General features: G+C 38.0%; 2 protein-coding genes and 1 long non-coding RNA gene across 4 annotated transcripts in view; 1 reads left to right on the top strand and 2 right to left on the bottom strand.

Moving 5' to 3' along the window:
* Positions 1-5,994, bottom strand: part of LOC106963238 (N-alpha-acetyltransferase 15, NatA auxiliary subunit) — a 21,286-nt gene extending 15,292 nt beyond the window's left edge. The window contains exons 1-5 of one of the 2 annotated variants that reach the window (XM_015058039.1): positions 5,751-5,994; positions 5,099-5,183; positions 3,196-3,300; positions 2,929-3,086; positions 2,527-2,661 (exon numbers count right to left, since the gene is read on the bottom strand). In XM_015058039.1, the coding sequence (XP_014913525.1) occupies positions 2,527-2,661; positions 2,929-3,086; positions 3,196-3,300; positions 5,099-5,183; positions 5,751-5,804 (537 nt within the window). In that variant the 5' untranslated portion in view covers positions 5,805-5,994. The remainder of the gene's footprint in view (positions 1-2,526; positions 2,662-2,928; positions 3,087-3,195; positions 3,301-5,098; positions 5,184-5,750) is intronic. The other variant, XM_015058038.1, reaches the window with a different exon arrangement.
* A 1,853-nt stretch (positions 5,995-7,847) lies between these two features.
* LOC106963241 (uncharacterized) lies at positions 7,848-10,009 on the bottom strand. The gene is made up of 2 exons (XR_001428155.1): positions 9,862-10,009; positions 7,848-8,097 (listed from the first exon to the last, which is right to left on the bottom strand). It is a non-coding gene; the product is annotated as an uncharacterized LOC106963241 (long non-coding RNA).
* Positions 9,863-12,381, top strand: ndufc1 (NADH:ubiquinone oxidoreductase subunit C1). The gene is made up of 4 exons (XM_015058041.1): positions 9,863-10,033; positions 10,858-10,961; positions 12,089-12,164; positions 12,265-12,381. The coding sequence occupies exons 1-3, from the start codon at positions 9,889-9,891 to the stop codon at positions 12,146-12,148; spliced, it is 309 nt and encodes a 102-aa protein (XP_014913527.1). The 5' UTR covers positions 9,863-9,888; the 3' UTR covers positions 12,149-12,164; positions 12,265-12,381.
* The last annotated feature ends 2,438 nt before the right edge of the window (positions 12,382-14,819 follow it).

Below are 14,819 nucleotides of genomic sequence, written 5' to 3'. Positions count from 1 at the left end.
TGATTTAAAATACCTCCAGACATATTTTTGTCCAAATAAAAGAGGTATTGAGGTTCATGTGACCTTTTACTTAGAAGAGGAGCAGTCCTTTTTATGAAGCGGAGGTGCATGCTACACCTTGCCTCCTACTTGTAAGTTATACATCACTTTTCTTCATGTTTAAATTTGGGTCACTCTAACTAAAATAAAAAAAAATAAAAGCACATCTCCAGTTTATGTTTGATTCACACATCAAGTTTCTCTCATGCGGCTATAACAGGCTAAAGCTTTGTGTTAATTAACCCTCTATGGCATGACTTTTTTATTTTTTGGGGGGAAAAATATTTTTCTGCATTCTTTTGGGAGCTTGTTGGTCCCTAATTACATATCAATCATAAAATCGGACCCTGACACCTCCCGGAACCGAATTTGGGTTTGTTGCCTCAGGGCAACATTGCTCTACAAGGGGTCTAAAACGTCAAGTTTTCTACAGTGATTATGAGAAATGAAATACAAATAAAACAAAAACTATATTCATAAAATCCCTTTTTTGACAAAAATAAATCAGACATGGTTCCAACTCACCAAATATAAAACAAACAACTAACTTTCATTAATGAATGATACATTTGCACAAATTACTAAAACAAGCATTTGTGTGTTTGTACATGTGTATGTTTGGCAGAGTTAGAATCACTAAGGATGTTGAAATCAGTCTTTTTCCCTATTATAAACGTCAGGAAGGAATTGCTTGCTGATGTGAAAAAGTGTGTATCACATTTTTGGCACTTGATTATTGGCGTACCTGGGAATCAACATCTGTTTATCTGATTATCTATGGATTGTAGTGACCAGATTCATATCAGTGACAGGAGTTAGGGCTGCAGGTTATAAGAGTTTGTAGTTCTGATTTTTTTGGTAGAATTTGAGCCAAGCAAAGGATAACATTTCCACCAGCTCCCATATCTGGTAGATTTGGTGGTGGTACGACTCGCCCTGTGTAGATTTTCAAGTTGTAAGGAACACCATCTGCTCCAGCCACATGAAGTACCCTGCAGACCCGTATATTTGGGTTTAGCAGGCATTGCTTCAGTCTTTGCCTGCCTTGGAATGGGGCCATTTGTTCATTGATGACCAGCTCTTCACCCTTTGGGACGGAAGTTAGTTTTGAGGATAAACAAACAATGAAATAATGGATTTCAATGGATTTTACAATGGATCCTCATGTTTTCATTGGGAATGACCCCAGCTTATGCACCTTTTGTCCATGAAATGACCTTGCATCTATCTCCTGTTGCTGTTAGTCAATAATAAAGTAAAAAAAATTGACTGTGATAATTATTTTGTAATCAATTGAATATCATCACATTAGAATAAAATGGTCTGAGCAAAAGGGCCCTAACTGCGCAATGTTGCCCTGAGGCAACAAACAAAAAAACACAGTTTTAGCATATAAATTATAAAAAAAAATTGTCCTGAAATGATCTATAATGCTTCTTTACATACTCACAGATATTAAAATATTTTTAGAGTGACCCAAATTTAAACATGAAGAAAAGTGATGTATAACTTACAAGTAGGAGGCAAGATGTAGCATCCACCTCTGCTTCATAAAAAGGACTGCTGCTCTTCTAAGTAAAAGGTCACATGAACCTCAAGACCTCTTTTATTTGGACAAAATGTGTCTGGAGGTATTTTAAATCATTCCCCCCAAAATAAAATTACAGAGCAATGTGAGGTACAGAAATGTGGTTTGTTGCCTGAGGGCAACGCCATGCCATAGAGGGTTTTAATTTGCAAAACGACGTTATGTATCTGAAAAAAAATATTGTGTGGGCAAAAAATCCTGTAAAGCACATATGTGCAACTTCAGTTAAAATTGGTCTTATAGGTGTCCCTGTGTCATCCTGAAGTGAGAGAAGTACCTGGTAAGGTATTGTTTATGTAATCTGAAAGATTTGTTAAATGTCAAATGTCAGCAATTTTGATTGAGGTAGCACAAATTCTGGTTTACAGAATTTTTTGCCAACATAATATGTTTTAATTTATTTTCAGATACATGATTTCCTTTAGTGTTATGGCAATAGATCCAATATCTGTTTCATTCCCTAGACCTTTCAAAATAAAACTAAATTGCACAATAAAAATGCCTAAACAAATATCAATCGTCCTAACTAAATTTTATAAAATACAAATAAACCATCTTACAAATAACTTAAATATTTCCTATTTATGGTTCTAACATTTAGCAAATCAATTAACACAAAGTTTTATATTTTTAAAGCCGCAGAAGAGAAACATGAATCAAACATAAACCGGAAGGCCGCTTTTATTTTGAAAAGCTTGCCAGGGGTCCAATCAGAAACTGAAATTTTAAGATAACTTCCGTTGCAATCAAACTCTGTCAGGGAGTTTGATAGTACGTGCAAGAGGGTTTGACTGTGAATGTGAGAGGGTTTGATAGTACGTGTAAGAGAGTTTGTAGGTTTTGGCCTATGGGGCCTCTCATACATTAGCTATCCAGCAGCTCATTCAGCCCTAGCGTACCTGCTGGGTTTTCCGGAACTCCTCCACGATCTTAGCTGCCATCTCAAAGTCTTCCAAGAGGTGATAAGCGACAGCATAGCCGATCCATGAGGCCCGCTGGCCAGGACGCAGCTGCAGCAGCTGGTAGCGGGTCTCCTGCAGAGAGACGCAGGGGGTCAGTACATCATGCTCCTGCTGGGTTGATCAACCAGGCCACCCTCACTGCTGGGTTTTCTGTTTGTAGTCTCTCTTGATTGTTTGACCTGAACTGTCTGACTAGAGAGCTCTGTCATTGGCTGACTTGAAATATTTTACAATCAGTTTGAAGTAGATTAGACACTGTCCACCGCTGAGCTTCTCTAATGAACCCATTAGCTCCTTGTACCTGCAGGTATGAGACTCTGAGTAGTGTGTGTGTCTCACCCTGTAGCCCTCCAGGTCTCTCATCTGAATCTGCAGCAGGGACAGGTCTCTGAGGATCTGCAGGTTGTCCTTGTCCCACTTCAAAGCGTTGCGGTAACACTTGATGGCCTCGTCATATTTCTTATCAGAGCGCTGCAGCAGGCCGTAGACGTGCCAGCCTGGAAGGAGTCTGAGTTCAGGAACAGCACCGATCAGGACCGAGCCATGGTGAGCATTAGTCAGTCAGAGGAGAGCAGGCGCCCTGGGGGGCAGCAGGGTGAAGGATACAGACATGGCTCTTCAGGTCGTTGCGCAGGCCTCGTCTCACCAACTCGTAGGCATCCTCCTTCTTGCCCAGGCAGTTGAGGGTTAACCCCTTCATGGCCAGCGTCTCTGCAGCCCAGAGTCAACCAGAGGCAGCGTTCGTATCACGGGGTTAGAGAGAAACGGCCTAAACATTCTTATTGAAGCACGATTCAGTCTGTCAACTACAGTTTAATTAACAAGCAGACTACATCTGACATTACCATGACAACAGCTAGATGAACTGGCCCTCAGCAACACTACACATGGTGAAGTAAGATTTGATTTGGTGGAGTCCAGTCATGCTTTCATAGTCAAGTACAATTCACGTATTCACATGTTTGTGGTATGGCCATAAAGCAACATCATGAAGCAACAGCTGAACTTTAAACTGAACTCTGAATATCTGAACAGACTAAAATGAACTGACTGCTCTGGTGGTCTGTTACCATGATGGCAGCAGTTCACAGGTCTGATGCGGTCAGTGGTCCAAACATCCATGTTAATAAAAAGAAAGGAATTCATAAAATAAGCTTGTCTGCATAGTGAGCTTCTTACGGAATTCCATTAGCTTCTCATCTCCCTTCAGCAATCTGTGTGGGATTTCTCCCATTTCCTTATATTCCTACGGTAGAGTTCCTATGGGTCAATCAGTGAACAGAAGGAGAAGTGAGCGATGTTGTTGATTTTCTGGCAGCAGAGGAAATGAAGGAAGCCGTTCAGTGCGTGTTGGTCAAGCTTCCAAATATCAGATTAACATTAAGAGCTGACAAGTTCAGATCAGGTCTTCTCTCTTCAGTGGAGAATGGTTGTTTACAACACAGGCAATTTCCAGTAAGCTTCAGAGCGTCAAACTGGCACATTACATACATCACAAATTTTTCCCAGTTGCCAAACGTTAGCAACTGGGAAAATTTTAAATCCTCAACACAGTCCACATCTCCAAGAAGTAAACCCTGCGCAACAGTTGAGGGTCCCAATCGTCTGAACAAACCAAAGTGTAGAACAAGGTCTTACCCAGGCTAGAAATAAGCTGATTTTTCCACTTAAGTTTAATATTTATCCTAGTAGGGGTGCAGTTGATTACAGCTGATTTTGTTTTGGGGTTTTTTATAACCGACACTGTCAAGTGTCGGTTATAACACCCGACAGTGTTATAACTCTATACGCACTTTCAATGTGTATAGTGACAAAGGCACTAAGTTAACAGTGGGTCACTATTGTTAGCATGGTCTGATGGGCAGGTCTGTGTGTCAGCCTCTGACAGCAGAGCTGTTGATTTTCAGATCTTTGGAGGCAGATAAGATCGGCCATCAATCTTATCCTACTACTGTAGCTCTAATGTCAGGCATGAACACACAGCAGGTCACCTTCTGGAGAGACGCTGTATGTGTAGCCCTGACTTTAAGATATCCCACACATTATTTTAGCTTTCTCTTCCCTTAAAATGTCCCTCATTCTGTATTACTCCAAACAGCTTCCATCATGAAGTGCAGCTGCATGTGATCAAAGCAGGAAGTGGTTTACACTGGTAGCAAATCACAGCAAGAACATCTGTCCCTTCAGCCTGGGTCTTTCAGAAAGAAGACCCAGGCTGGATCTTCTTTCTGACAGACATTTCTACCAACAGTGCCACTGTACAACCGAGTTTCATAGTTATTAAAAAAACACACACATGCACACAGGGACAGACACAAAGGTGTCTGTGCTCTATTTTGGTTGCCGGAGAGAGAAAAACTTTGAGTAGATAACAGGAAGGCTGACGGAAGAACAACAAAGTTTGTTTTGTCTGTTAGTGTTTGACACCTGTCATGGAACATGACTCTGCAAATGTTAGCAGCTTTCAGACAATCTCAGAGTTAAAGGGAAAAGGAAGGGTCTCTCTTACCTCCATGCTCTGCAAATTTGGGGTTGCTCAGGATCTGTTTGCAGAACTTCAACCCGTTTCTGTACTGTTTGTGTTCGTAACACCTCTGGAAGGAGAGAGAGAAAAGAATCACAGCATGCCGCCATGACAGTTCAGTCGGAGTTTTCCTCCAGCTGTTGCTGACAGGGGAATAGTCCTCATCCTGATGGGACGGAGATGTCAGCACATCTGGAGCAAGGGTCCAGCTCTGCTGTTGAGTTTTAATTCAACTCTAAACTATTGGTTAGGGGAGGTGCATCAACTGACTTCACTTCTCTGTGAAAACAGTGCTAAACAGAATCACAACACCCCGCTGCTCTTCAGTGTCACTCATGAGTCAATAATCCAACTTAGGCGGACAAACTGCCGTAGCTTTCCTCTTTAACTTGGGCATGGCTGTCATGTGTCAATCTGTTTATTCATTGATACACTTCGGCTCTATTGACAGGTCAAAAGACATCTGCAGCATCCCAGAATAACCATCCAGCGGTGCTGTTTCTCTCCTGCTCTATCACTGCTGATGGTTAACACAGACTTCAAAATTACTGGGCTCCTGATGAATTAGCTACCTGCTCTATATGTGCTACAACGGGCCACTGCTTAGCACTGCAATAAGCTAACGCCAAGTGCCTACCAAAATCCTTTTGAAGAGAGCATTCTCCTTCTGCGGCAGAGTCACTGAGGGCATGGCGGTGGTTTCCTACTCCACTGTTGGTTTGTACATGAACGATACTCCTTTAGAAACAGAGATACTGGACTTTTTCGGGACCTTCAGGTTCCTCTTTCTCACGTGTTTAAGCCGAGGCCCCCCTTCCGAGCAAAATGGCTGCTACGCTTCTCCTCCGGGTCATGTTGAATTCCCGAGTTCATTCCTTACAAGCCAGCCGGTGTGAAACCCGAGTGTAAGAGATGATGAGCGGCGAAACTAGGAGTTTCTAGATTATATATTCGGCAAAAAATAATAGTAATAATAAAATAAATTTTATATATATAAAATTTATTTTATTATTACTTTATCTATCTATCTATCTATCTATCTATCTATCTATCTATCTAACTATATTCCAGACTGCAGATTTATCTGCAGAATTATCGGAATTATTTATTACATTTAAAACAGCCGTTTCTTTTCGGCATCGACACAATCCCATTTTGTTCACATCAACAGTATGGTTATGCGGTGGTCGTTGTAAGCACAGTGTGCTTCGTATACGTCTGTGTTGATAGTGTGATGGAAATTCAGTGCAAACTCCACCTGCCCGGCGCGCCTCTCGTCACGCAGACTGTTAAATAGTGCGTACCCACTGGTAGCATTCAATAGTAGCAACGGTCCGTGGACTCACAGGAATGATTTCAAAAGTCCGAGCCTGAACAAATTTTGCTGAGCATAAATATATGGGGGAATTTTTCTGCCATAATCCAAGAGCACACATGTTCATTGCTCCGAGCAGAGACTAAGTGTGAGCGCGAGGAGAAGTTTTGAGTACAATCATTACAAGTTTTGAGAAGAAAGACATGGAGTCCTGCTTTCAAAATAAAAATGTAAGCAAAGGTATTACAAGTTTTGAGAACAAAAGACGTGAAATCCTGCTTTCAGACTGAACATGTGTGCTCTTGGATTATGGCAGAAAAATTCCTCCATACTTCTTCAGGTGGCACTGTTTTGCCTGTATGCTGTACTTGCAAACAGGAATGGGCTTTGATTGAGTTTGCAAATATAGTTTATTCAAATAAGAGTAGCATTACTTCAACATATTTTTTCTTAAGTAAAAGTAAAAGTAGCCATCCAAGAAATTACTTAGGTAAGAGTAAAGAGTATACTGCATACTGAATATACTGAGTATTGATCAAATGATCAATCATTTAATATTTAAAAATTACATAATCAGACAAACCAAAATATAAAATTAAGTGGAATTTTTGGGAATTTTAAGGATGAAAATTACAACAATTCATGTCGGTAACAAAAAATAAATAAAATCAGGCTTTTTTTTCAAATCAGTTTCTTTCAATTAAAAACTGATGAAATTCTTACAAAACCTGCATTTGTGTGTGTGTGTGTGTGTGTGTGTGTGTGTGTGTGTGTGTGTGTGTGTGTGTGTGTGTGTGTGTGTCTGGTGAATTTTGTTTAAAACATGGCTGTCCTTCATTCAGTTAAGTTACTCACAGTGGATAGAGAATCCAGAAATGATACTCAAGTAAGAGTAGTGATACTTAGAAAATTATTCAAGTATATGTAAAAAGTTCAGCGTAGTACAATACTCCTGAAAGTACTTTTTTTTTCAGAAGTTACAAGTTGAGTTAATGTAACTTAATTGCGACCCAACTGTCAAACATCAGATGTTTCGATGCAGAGTGATTTGTTTTAAATATGTAGCAGAGAGAAAGGCGTGAATTAAATAACGGTTTACTTGAGTTTACATCACTTCTGATTACAGCCATCACAAGAAATGATTAACTGTTTTGATGCTTCACAATTTGATGCTTCTAAAGTCAAAATAGTTGTACTACACCAGCACAATTACCTTCTTTCTTTTATTTAACCCTTTATGGTACACATAATGATGCTAGTTGGAAAAAAAAAGTTTGGCATGTTTTTTTGTTGTTGTTTTTTACATAAAATAAACCAAGTAAACATAATAAAGACAATTTTTTTATTATTATTATTTTTTCATTTATTTTTTGTTGATGTACCATAGTGGAAATTAATGAAAACAAGAGAGTTTGGCTTATTATTGTAAAAGCATTTATTTAACAACTCAGGTTATAGTCTAAATAGCCTCCAGTAGCAATAATAGTTAACAATGAAACTCCTTTGAAAGCTAAAAACAATTTTAAAATGTTTTTCAACATTTTATTGGCATATTTCATTGATGTAATGGTTTTCATTTGAGTTGAGTGTCTTGATCCTCCCGTCTTTGCCTTACTGCTTGTGGAAGCTGATGAAGCAGTTACTCTCAGCTTCCAGTGAAGAAGTGGACCTAGAAAACAAAAACATCCTTAGTATGTTATGAACCTGCCAGCTTTACACAAGTAATAATTGCACATTCACCCTCATTGTTCCCCCTGACCTCACTGGTCCTCCTGTCCTGTCTGTTCTTATTCTCTGGCTCATAGTCTTCACCATCCTCACTGTCTAATTGCAAAGTTTCAAGCTCCTCATTTTCTTCATCACTAAACCTAATTCATCCTCACTACCATAAAAAGGAACTGCTAGTTTGGTTTTCTTCCTAAGAAATTATAAAACATTGTTGCATTAATGACGTAAATGGAAGAAAAGAGTATCCAATATAGTCATTCGCAATATGGAAAGGCCTCACAAAATGGAAAATTATAGCAGACTCTAGAAGATCAACATGCTGGGCTACCAATACAATGGTAATCTTAATGTTACAGTGTTGCCATATGGCAACATCAACATTTTAACAGTTTATCATTATTAAATGATCAAATACAGCACAATGAATGACAGAATAGTCAACTTACTTCATTTATTGTTGAGTATGTAATTTTTTTCCTGGTCAAAAAATGTCATAAAAATAATTTTTTTCATGATTTCTGAGGAGTCCAATGGTGAGGCTCTTCCCTGTGAAGAGGTCAGTTGAGAAAGGTGTCAAACTTCCCCCCAGAAAATTATGTGACAAATTTAAACACTGCTGTTGCTTCTCTTAGGGTCTCATCTCTCTTTCAGTGCATTACATTGTAAAATTGGAGGTACTGTCTGTGTGTGGTCTTCAAGTAATTCGTTACCAAATGGCAACATTATACCATAAAGGGTTAAAAAAAACTCTGTAGCATGTAGCTCCGAACAAGGATGAAGCTTTACTGATGGTTTTATGACATTTAATTTCTTCAAAAGCAAATTCCATTCATCGTAGCATTATAATCCACTTTACAATGTTTCAATTTACATTACTTTACGACTATGACAAATAATTATGTTAACAGATAAAATATATTAAAAGTAAATACTTTTTACAATCAATACACCTTGATTGTAAAAAGGTGTATTGACTTTTTACAATCGTATTGACAGCCTCTCAATCTTCGGAGAGGCTGTCAGTATAAAACAATGTTTCTTGCTCTGTGAAAAACAACTAACTGCTGTAATAACTGTTGTATTAACTACTGTAACTGCTGTAACTCACTAACATCTAATTTTGGAGAAAACAAACTATCTGTTATACAACAGCACTAGACAGAAAATGCTAAATCCAAAATTAAACGTACAGCTCAAAGCAGAAATCAAAATTACTGGCAAAATAAAACACTTTAAAATTTTCTGTAATAAAAGCACTTCGTTATTTACAAAGTCGTTTTTTGTTTCTTGATTCCAAAGATTTTGCATTACTAATATTAAATATGTAAAGAAAGACAAATTAACCTTTCCCCTTTTTTGTCTTCAACAAATAAATATTTGCGGCAATGTCATATTTTGTGTTTTGAAACCATCAGAAGCTCCAATTGCCAAATTATATTATAAATTATGCACAGTCCTAGGAGACTAAAAAATAGTCGCCACTTTGTATTGTTTCTTATATGTTCAAGTGTTTTTTTTTTCTTTGTTTTCTCAAAGAAATAACCAGAAAGAAAGTTACTTAAAAAAAACAAAAGCAAAAGCATTATGTTGGAAATAAAATATTTGATACTGCAATAGATATTTTATTTTCCTGCTTTTGTTTGTTTGTTTGTTTGAATGTCAGCAATACCAAACAAGATATTTCAAATGTTCATTAAACCCTTACCTAGTTTGTTCGAGTTTTCGGCGCTCTATGAATCAGGCCTTCCAGGCTTTGAAATCCATCGCAGTCTACAGTCACTCTCAGGCAGGCGGCATTAAATCCAGCACCGAGGCAGCTGTCAGTGCTAAAATGACGTTCAGCCGCTTGTTATCTCGAGCTGTTCTCATTAACAGGGGTGAGTTAGTTGCAGCGTGGTGTTTAAGAATGACTGAAGTTTAATGTGGTTCTTCTTAATTAAAACACCGAGGTTGTTTTCTAGCCTGACCTTAGCTTAGCTTAGCATTAGCGCGTCATTTTCTCACGGGTGACTTCTTTTCTCATTGCAAAGATTAGAATTTAGTGGTAACCGTGATGCATTTATTGCAGCTAGTTTAACCACTAGATAATGGAAATCCCGGTCCCATTGTTTCAATCCTATCACAGCTGCTCTTTCATTTCATTTGCTGTCATGTCTGCTGGCTTAGAGACAGATTAACTACCTAACAGAATCTACTGATCAGGATGTATTGTGTTATTAATGAACTGGGTTATATGTAACTGGACTTTAGTTAAATTCTGATTGTATTTTCTGAACTGATTTATAAATGGAAAGTACATCCACATTTGATTGAACCCATATAAACTTACACAATTTAAGTTTAAATTTTATTAAAATAAATTAACTGGCATCAACAGAACATTTTATTACACTATGCACTGATCTCCTTTACATTGTTCAGAACTGCCAGGCTGTTCCGCTTGATTTGGTTCTAATCTGATTTATCATTTGTCTAGTCTAGTTTCACTAACATTTTAAATGCTGTATTTTTAATGGTGGTCAAAACAAAGGTCAGACCCACTCCCCATTCAGGTTGCTTCTTTGTTTACACTTATTTTAAAGATGGCTTGCTTTCCTAATCCGCAAAACCTTTTTCCTGTGCTATCTTCCTGTTTCATGGTAGTGTTAATTGTTCATTAAAAGCTGTGTGTGTGTGTGGGTGGGTGTGTGAATTCTTTCAGCCGGATCCAGATCAGCCTTCACTAGCTCCAAGACGGACACAACCAACCCCAACTGGCTGCAAGTGGGTCTTGCGTTTGGAACATCGGCTTTTATCTGGGGCCTGGTGAGCACCAATGTTTGTGCACTAAGAGACATAAGCTGGCATGGAAGCTACATGATGGTGACCGTAGATGAGAATGAGATGGGTCATAAAGTGATGTACACGTAGTAAAATGTAGAGGTGCACCGATAAATCAGCTCTGATTTCTTTAAATTTAGAAATCAGAGCTGCGTCTTTAATGTTAGGAGACATGATTGGCTGATACTTAAATGTGAAAGTGATGTGATCTACCTCTATCAGCCAGACCTTTGCTACAGAAATTCTTTGGAACCTTGGTCAGATCTGTGCCTTGCCACAGTTCTGTCTCTGAGCTCATTGGCCAGTTCCTTCCACCTCATGATTCTCATTTGCTCTGACCAGCACTGTGAGCTCTAATATAGATGGATGTGTCCCTTTCCTAATCAAGTCCAATCAGTTTAATTAAACACAGCTGGACTCCAATGAAGGAGTAGAGCCATCTAAAGGAGAATGAGAGGAAATGGACAACATGAGTTAAATATGAGTGTCACAGTAAAGTGTTTGAATACTTATGACCATATGATATTTCAGTTTTTCTTTTTTAATAAAATTTGCAAAAATGTCTACATTTCTGTTATTTTCTGTCAAGATTGGATGCTGAGTGTACATTCATGATAAATAATGTGAATAATGTTTTTTGATTTTAGCAAATGGCTTCAACCAAACCAAGAGTGAAAGATTTAAAGGGTTCTGAATACTTTCCGTACTCGCTGTAAGTGGGAGCCTTGACAGACCCACCCACCATGTCATGTCTTCATCTATGTGATGAGCAGCAGTCGCCCCACTGTTGCTAACTTGATAACATTGTAGCTATATTTAGAGACTGTTCAAGTAAAAAAAAAAAATCTTTATCTGCGAAATTTATAATCGTCTAGTCAGGCTGCCTAAAGATTGGTGATTGGTCAGAAGACTGCAATCGGTGCAGACCCAATGGACTTCATCACAAGTCTTACAACTTCCTGGATGCTAATGTGTTTTTAAAAATAGTTACTTTCAACATACTGGTCCTGCAAAAAAAAAAAGGAAACCTATATATGTAGGAAAGAATCTCTGAAGATGAAGGATTCTGCTAAATTTTTGTTTCTCAGTGAATGACTTTCTTTCACCCACAGCTCTTCAAACAGCACAGCACAGATGTTCACGAGTACGAAGTGAAAAAAGGCCTTCAGTGATCTCTAAGGAAGGCAGGTGAGCATGGTGTGAATGCTGCTGTTTATGTCTATATCAGTGTGAGGCCCTCTGGATGCAGTGAAAGGAATCCTGATGTGTTGTTTCTCGTCTCTTACAGGAACTGTTTGGATCCTCTCTGTTGGACACATCTGCTTCTATTCCATGTAACCCCCCCAACCTGAACTCTGTAGAATACAATGAAATAAGATAAATAAATGTTATGTGTGAACTGTGGAGTCCTGATTACTTTGCGTATGTAATTAAGAAGGATTTAACAGACACTAGGACGTTCTGTATTCGCTGTTATATTTCTATTCATCAACTTTACACTCTTATTTCTGTCATGTTCGTGATGATGCATGCTGGGAGCTTTTATCTGAACAAAGACTTTATCTGACATCATTAATTCATTTCACAGTTACTCAAAATGACAGTGGAGAGCAAAGGTGGATTATTATTATTTAATTAACAAGAATAATTATTTATATTCTTGTTAATTAAATACCAATAATATTTTGACTCAGTGGGGATGAATTCAAATGCACTTCACACTTTTCAGATTTTGAAAACCACGTGTCACTTGTATTTACTGTTATGTGATTCTGTGAGTTGGTTGTCACACAAAATTGACCTACACTGTGGTTTGTGGTTCTTGTGGTACAAAACATGAACATGCTGCAAATGTTTGATTTTCATTGTTGACAGTGATTAACATTTCATGTGTGACACTGTCATCCAAAATGAAAACAAAATTCAAGTGTTCTCCTTGACTTCATCTACTTCAACATGAGCTTAAAAGTATGACAAATAATTATTCTTGATTTTACTGGCGGTTGGCAACAAACTGTTAGCATTACCGCCACTTACTGGTATGGAGTGTGGTTTGTGATTCATTCTCTCTCTCTTCCTCCCCACCCCCGAGAACCGGCGGAAACACATATGAAGCTTATTTTTTGTTCCTACTTTGAGTTACCCTTTCTTGCCCTACAGTGCTCTTTAGAGGACATCCTGGGCTTTCCAGGGATGTGTCATGCAGGTTTGCATACCGGGAAGTCCCTTCTTTACCTAAATCAAAATGGCAGAAACCATATTTTATGGAAAGAGGGTAGACGTGTCAAATATTTTTTTCTTTTGTTATTTTTGTCATGATAATTATTTATATTCTTGTTAATTAAATACCAGTAATATTTTGACCAGTGAAAACAATTTAATAATCTCTGTTTAGAAATGACAGACTTTTTATGAATGTCAATTGTAGTGGACATCAGGACGATTTTAGTGTATTTAATGACTCCACATTGTTGTAGAAAAAAGATGTGAAACAGGATTCTCCACAAGATTGTAGAGGGAGATTCAGATCTGGAGTTGTCAGATTAAGATGAGGAAATATCAGCCTCTAGTAGGGAACTTCATCAGATCCAGGATAATCTGATGAAGAGACAGACCCATGGTGCGTTCACACCAAACGCATTACGCATGTCAAAAACGCACTTGACACTTCAAATATGACACGTGTACACTTTTGGTGCACTCCTGTCAAAAGCGTTTTGAGTATCAGGTGCGTCTGGTTTACATTCAATCTATGTGGAACGTCATAAAAACAGTCCAAACGATTCAAATCGTGCCATGCTAGACGCTCAGAACGCTCCTCAACTCGCCTCCACATAGATTTTAAATGTAAACAAGATGGGCCTGACGTTCAAAACACGTTTGGTGTGAACGCACCATCAAAGCCAGAGAGAGAGCAGGAAAGTCACTGCTAGGTGGGCCAAAATTAATTTGTATGTTTGTTGGATCTCTATGACCAACATTTGGTCCTAAAGATCATGGACACAAGTTTTTTTCTTTGTTTGACCATCAACTGCAAATATCGTTTAGGTCTTTCCCATAAATGATGGAGGCCATCACCACAGATTTATCGTCAAACCACTTTGTGACAGTCAGCTAAGATGCTCCCTTCTGTTCACAGTTGCCCATCTTCTGGTAATTGGTGTGGCTTTGGTATTCTTTGGTTCATCATAATGGTTCCAGTTGCTGGAAGACCCTTTGAGAAGTTTTCAGAACTTATTCCTCATCATTTTCCTGCTAATAACTGGTACTTTTGATTTTTTAGTCCAGAAGATTTTGACTCTGGGAAAGCCAAGATAGGCCATGTGTGCTGATATTTTGAAGAAAGTCCTTGTTCATGTGTGTAATTTTATACTTCTATCATGTTCAAAATAAATAAAAAATAAACAATTAAGTAAAAATAAATAAAGTCTTCATTTCTTGGGCAATAGTGTTTAGCGACACCCCTGCAGTTTGCAGCTATTTTTGGTTTTTATTTCAAGTAACAAGCAATAGACTGCAACCAGAAATGGATAATTTCTGGTTATTAAATGTATTTTTCAAATTTGACCTTTTGTTGGGTTAATGTGATTCATTAATCAATAATCTGTACATTTTTCCATTTTTTTGAATTCTGTCATAATCTGAAATCATCCTGATGTCCACCACAATAGACATGCTGTGAAATTTAAATAAAAAATATATATAAAAAAAAAAAAATAAAATGCTAAGGTGTTCATTTTTACCTAAATGGGTAAGAAATGACATAAATACAGAAATTGGAAGACACTTTTTTTTCTTTGGCTATATATATATATATATATATATAAATTCCCTTCTCACCCT

The sequence above is a fragment of the Poecilia latipinna genome, unplaced genomic scaffold (assembly GCF_001443285.1).
Source record: "Poecilia latipinna isolate Pla-1442-1.1 unplaced genomic scaffold, P_latipinna-1.0 Scaffold1511, whole genome shotgun sequence".
NCBI lineage: Eukaryota > Metazoa > Chordata > Actinopteri > Cyprinodontiformes > Poeciliidae > Poecilia > Poecilia latipinna.
This window is presented reverse-complemented; position numbering and strand designations above follow the sequence as displayed.

Excerpts from the sequence above, each read along its gene's own strand:
- ndufc1 (XM_015058041.1), top strand. The coding sequence starts at position 9,889 with ATGAATCAGGCCTTCCAGGCTTTGAAATCCATCGCAGTCTACAGTCAC. Across the intron at positions 10,034-10,857 it reads AGCTGTTCTCATTAACAGGG|CCGGATCCAGATCAGCCTTC; the intron begins GTGAGTTAGTTG and ends GAATTCTTTCAG. Across the intron at positions 10,962-12,088 it reads CGGCTTTTATCTGGGGCCTG|CTCTTCAAACAGCACAGCAC; the intron begins GTGAGCACCAAT and ends TTTCACCCACAG.